Source organism: Girardinichthys multiradiatus, chromosome 14 (assembly GCF_021462225.1).
Source record: "Girardinichthys multiradiatus isolate DD_20200921_A chromosome 14, DD_fGirMul_XY1, whole genome shotgun sequence".
Classification (NCBI taxonomy): Eukaryota; Metazoa; Chordata; class Actinopteri; order Cyprinodontiformes; family Goodeidae; genus Girardinichthys; species Girardinichthys multiradiatus.
In genome coordinates this window covers 45,592,078-45,598,077 of record NC_061807.1, presented here as the reverse complement: position 1 = coordinate 45,598,077, position 6,000 = coordinate 45,592,078, and the positions used below count along the sequence as shown (strand labels likewise).

The 6,000-nt window shown below is 39.1% G+C and overlaps 1 protein-coding gene across 1 annotated transcript; it reads right to left on the bottom strand.

Annotated features, from left to right (window-relative positions):
• Window positions 1-882: 882 nt before the first annotated feature.
• Window positions 883-5,030, bottom strand: cd248a (CD248 molecule, endosialin a). Its single transcript, XM_047384904.1, has one exon. It carries the CDS (start codon window positions 4,885-4,887, stop codon window positions 2,608-2,610), a length of 2,280 nt encoding a protein of 759 aa, XP_047240860.1. The 5' UTR covers window positions 4,888-5,030; the 3' UTR covers window positions 883-2,607.
• Between the last annotated feature and the right edge of the window lie 970 nt (window positions 5,031-6,000).

The following is a 6,000-nucleotide window of genomic DNA, read 5'->3' as shown; positions in this document are numbered from 1 at the left end:
CATATTCCCTACGGTTAGTAGGGAATATACTTTGTTCTCACATGTCCATCTCTTACTCCTGTCTGGATTATTTCTTAGTCAGCAGCTCATTGTTGACTGACATTTACGTAAGACACTGAGATACACCCTATAGCTGTCAGCGATTATGCTCATGTGTCTTTAACTCTAGTAAATAAGAAAGAAAACCCAAAGTACAAAGTAAAGGCAGGATATTTAATTCATCACTTCTTAAGGATGAAGATTTTATCAAATATTTTAAAGAAGAGAGGGCTTCATATGTGGAGTATAATGACCTCCTGAGACATTAACATCTGTTCTCTGAGAGGCAGGAAAAGCATTATTGAGAGGTAAAATAATCTCATTCTTGCATAAAACGAAAAAGAAAACAAACATATTCAGGAATTAAAGGAAACCATTAAATTTTAAAAGGTTCCCTGGAAGGGGAAATGCTGGGCAAAATTCATAAGGCAAAACTAGAATTAAAGGAAATTATTGACAAAATAATTCTTATTACAAGGACTTGGAATAGCAAACTTTGAACATAGCAAAAGCTTTTTAGCTAACCAGCAAAAATAACTAAATATAAAAACAACTATATTTGCTGTTACAGACTTGACTGGGAATCTAGTATATGATCCTGACAGACTACACAGCACTTTCAGAGATTTTTACAAAGCTTTTGGTTGACCGGCCTCTTTTGGGAAGATTCACCACTGCTGCATGTTTTCTCCAGATGGGGATTATGGCTCTCAATCTGCTTCGCTGGTGTCCCAAAATCTTGGTAATGCCTTTGTAACACTCTCCAGACTGATAGATGTCAAAAGATTATATTAGACCAATTTAGGATCAGATCACATAAAATAACTCGAGGCTTTCAATCTATTAAAATTAATTCAATTCAATTAAGTTTTATTTATATAGGGACAATTCACAACACATGTCGTCTAAAGGGACTCTACAAAGTTAGTTCAGTCGAAACTTACAGATTTCAAGTTGGGTACATACATTCCAAATAATTCTAACTATCAAACTGTCAAGTCAGATTCAGTTAATTATTCAAATTGATAAAAAAATTTTCTATCTAAGAGAACTCAGCAGATTGCAACGAGTCGGTGACTTGCAGCATTCACTCCGCCTGGATGAGCATGTAGTGACAGTGGGCAGTCGGTTGCATTGACTTTACAGCAATCCCTCATACTGAGCATGCATATAGCGACAGTGGAATGAAAAACTCTCTTTTAACAGGAAGAGACCTCCAGCAATCCATCACTGCCTCAAAGTGAATGACAATAATTAACACACTGCTTTACATAAGAGAGTCTGCTATCAAACAGACAAAACCAAGCTAAATTTGACCACATAATGAATTAATTTTACTTATATTTATGTTTACTTTAAAATGTAAAAATTTTAAGATAAGGTTTGCCTTTAGTTTGTGGTATACCATGCAGTCTCCATGATAACCAGTAAAATCTGGTTTGTAATTTTTAGTACAAAGGTAAAGGCAATGAGTTGGTAGGTATATTTCCACTGTAAAAAAAATCTAGATTTTCAACAAATCTTCATATTCTGTTTGTACTAAATATACACATACAGTGGATTTTAATATTTCTCGCAATTTATCCGCATCGACAACAGTTTAAGCAATATTCAAATGTAATATCAGAAAGACATTTAACTCTACAATGCATTTTAGATTTCTAACATGATCTGTCTCTTACTGAGCATATAAAACCACACCAGAAGATGGCATTTAAGAAAGCTTGCATACAGGCACAATTATTTCTAAATTTTCACAAAACAATTTTGGGGAGATGTAAAAATTAATAACAATTACAAGAGCTTAACAAGTATTCCTAAACCTAGTAAAATACAAACACTATACCACCTCATTTGAACCTTAACATCTTAAAGATCCATGGTTGGAGGTCATTAAAAGCGAAGCCTTGAAGGGTGATTGGCTGAGGAGGAATGCAGACTTGATGCTGATTGGTTGGAGCGGAGACACATTATGGAGTCATAGGACGGAGCTGGTGGTGGAGGTGAGTCTTCCAGATTGAATTTTCATCAAAACTCCATAACTGAAACATTTCAAAAACCATAATACTGGCAATGTTCTGTGAAGAAGTCAACAAAAGTTGTTAAACTCCAACTGGTAAGCTTATGTCCTCACATCATCATTGCTCTGAGAAGTTGTTTTACTCCTCAAGATACATTTGTTTACAGTCAATATAAACATTTGAAAAACATCAAGATAGTTGCTGTAAAATATTTTGTGGACAATTAAAATAAAAACGAGAACTCAAAAATTTCAACTCTGCATTATTGATTCTAGCTGTTATAGTGAAAATCTTAGTATATATAACAGTCAGTTTGTGGCATTTAGAAATCTCAATATTAAATTGTCAATGATTTTTCATCACCTTATACAATAATGAATGGATTTGTAACATCAGAAATGCAATGTGATCAAAAAGTTGCTTTTTCAGTCAGAATTTATTAACCTAAAAAATTGTGCCTTCTTTACTTCTCTTTTGTCTAGGACTAAAACAGTTTCTCAGTTCAAATATCAGTTTCTCTCTTCATTATTCAAACAGTCTTCATTATTTAAACAGCAGTCTTGTCCCCTGTTGATGGACTAGGTGCACCTTGTTTATCATGTGCACATGAGATCCAGTGGTAGCATTCAGTGGCATTCTTGTTTCTTGGCTTCACACCACAATGAGTGCAGTAGAAAATACCCAATGCCACCATCATAAAAATGAAGAAGCAGATGAACACAGACAAGCCAACTAGCAGTCCGATGTTGCTCTGTTTAAGCTCCCTGTCTTCTTGGACAGAATCCATGTTGTCTCCACTTCCCCCATCCTCATCCAGGAATGGGGGAAGTGGCTTGGGTGTACTAAATTCTGTGGGAACAGCAGCGCCTTGAGAGTGTGTAATATCCACATAATTGTTTTCCTCTTTTCCAGACTCTTGTCCTGGGAACTGGGAGTAGTCACGTGGAGAGTACTGTTCCTGCTCTATTTCCTTTATTATAGCTGAATCTGTATCTGGTACTATTGGATTTTCTAAACTATGAGTGGAAGTAGAAAACCCTGGCGACCAATTCCAAGCTCCCTCTGAGATTGTAGATGTGGAATGGAATGTTATAGTTGTTGTAGCTTCTTCTTCATCTACATACCAGTCTGACATAGTGCTTAAGATAGAGGTGGGAAAAAGTATAGTTTGGGTAGATAAAACATTTACTTCAAACTGAGATCTCTCCTCCTGCTCAAGGACATCTACTTTTTCCTTATCTTCCTCAGATCCTTGTGTCACAGAATTGTGGGAAGGTTTATCCTGTAAGGCAGTGGTGAGCCAGATTACATCAGGATTAGAAACTGTTGATGGATTGGCCAGCCAGTCCAAATGTTGGTCCAGATTTACTGGCCAGTGGTCGGTGCTTGGCTCTGGGTTCCAGGGATACATAACAGGATCCCGTCCAGGTTCAGGCTGGGGAGAGTGCAAAAGGGGAGGTGTGACAGATCTAGTCTGATCTTCTATTTTCTGACATGTGGAATGATCAGATGAAAGTTCATAGCCTTCCTTACAGATGCACTCAAAACCTCCTAAATAATTCACACACATCTGCTCACAGATCCCAACAATCTGACACTCATCACTATCTTGGCATCGCCTGGGCTCTTCACTGTCAACTGAAAAATCCAGATGACAGTGGCAGGTATAGGAGCCTGGAATGTTTTCACAAGAATGGTCACATGAGTTATTCACGCACTCATCTATATCCTCACATACCCCCTTGTCATTGAGAAAATAACCTTCCCTGCACTGACATTTAAATGTCCCTGGCAAATTCTCACAGAGATGTTGACAATTACCCTGAATACACTCATCTACATCTAGACAAATGTGTTTATCTGGTGCAAGCATGTATCCATCAGGGCAGGCACAGCGATAGCCATCTGAAAGAGGGAGGCACTCAAACTCACAGGGGTCCCCTTGACAAACATCAGGCTCACAAGTCTGTCCATCATATCTGAGATGAAAACCCTCAGCACAGTCACAGAAGATTTTACCACCAGCTTGTCTGCAGAAATGTTCACATCCACCATGATCCTGCTCACACAAATGGTGTGAAATAGAGGGAATTGAGCAAAATGGGGGTTCATGAGACCATGCTACTGACCCATTTTTTCTCAGGATACACAAAACTGGCTTGTTTTCATCAATATTTGAGTGGCAGGGTATATTGGCAATTGATCCAACTGGTACATGAGTTAGGATTGTGCTCAGAAGGTTAAAAGGTGTTGCATAAAGGATATTTGCTGAACCCTCATTCCTCAAGGCCAAACACATTCCTTTGTAAGCAAAGTGGCAAAGATATCCATCGACAGGGACAGAGCATGAACCATCAATCCACATGAAGTTATCACTGTGTTCTTGAGTGCTATAGCCCATAGCCACACAGCGAGGTACCAAACACATGCTAGGAGAGTCCTCTCTTTGCCAGTTAGTATACTCTGTGTCTTGATCACCAGTTGTCCAAGAGAAGCCTCTCAGTGGATGTGAGCTGCACTGACGAGGTTGACGCTGCAAGCCAATCCATACACTGACCTCGGTGCGGGACCCCCGAACGTCTAGGGTAGAGAAGAGTGTGGCTATAGCGCTTGCCTCCTCTTTGCGCTTGACAGTAGCCAAATTTCCACCATATTTTTTGCAGGACCTCCATGAGTCTAGAAAGATTTTACGTTCAAAGTAGATCACAAAGCAGCCCTCTGAATTACAAAAAGCATCTCTTTCTTTTAGGTCCTGGCTTAGGACTGGAGAAAATCCAAACACAGAGCATACAATCAAAATAGTAGAACTGTTGAACAGAAACCCCATTATTTTTATCTTATGGATATCTGCTTGCAGGCTATCTCAGTCTCTGACTGTTGATTTTTTTTCAGTTTGTAAATAGCCTTCACTCTGCGCTGCTTAAACTTCACAGGCACTGAAATCATGCAAACTGTCCCACGATTCCAGAAAACATAAAGGGAGGGCATAATGGGGAAGGGGTCTGGAACCAATTGAGACAGAGAGGCTGGGCAATAGAGAAGAGAAATTTAGAAAGAAAAATCGTTTATTTATGAAAGAACTCCAAGTTGTGTGTGTGTGGGGTGTGTATGTGTGTGTGAGTGTGTGTGTGGGGTTGTGACACACTGTGTGAATGCATGTCAGAATAGGGGGAGGAGCAGCAAACTGTGGAATTCTTGGTTTTCATAATTTCTGTTTATGGAAACAGTTTGCTGCTAAACTATTTGCCTGTACAAGCACACACACACACACACACACACACACACACACACACACACACACACACACACACACGCACACACACACACACACACACACACACACACACACACACACACACACACACACACACACCTTCAAGTAAGACGTACAGTACTGTGACTATTTTAGAGCAGATGCTGCACCATAAACACCTCATTATTTAAACTAGAACTGTGAAAAAAAGAAAAAGAGAGAAGTTTCTGTGTTGGTACATGGCTAACCATCACATCACTGTGGCATACAGGATGCATACTAGATCCCAGCCCACATTTCTCTGCCAACCTGTCCACGTTTCTCAGCAATATTCATGGTGTAAAGTTGAGCCCGGATAATTTGCAGCTCCATAATCCATAAAAGTGGCTTTAGAGACACTAGGGGGTATAGTCAAATGTATTCAAGAGGCCTAAATGGGCAATATCAAATTGTATCCGAAACTGCTTGCTAAGGATAAGCATTAATACAATAAAACCATTTGTGCTGGAAGTAATACACCCAAATATACAAATCCAAGGTCATTAATGTCAATGTTGCTTTGTTGTGTATGTTTGCCAAATAAATGCCACTCTACGTAATTTTCTCGGATACCCTCTCTGATTTTACCAGTGACACCATGTTTGTCATCCAACTGTGGACATAGCAACCCTTCTTTCTTATTAAATG

What these genes read in the sequence shown, in the direction of transcription:
- cd248a (XM_047384904.1), bottom strand. Translation starts at nt 4,887, where the DNA reads ATGGGGTTTCTGTTCAACAGTTCTACTATTTTGATTGTATGCTCTGTG.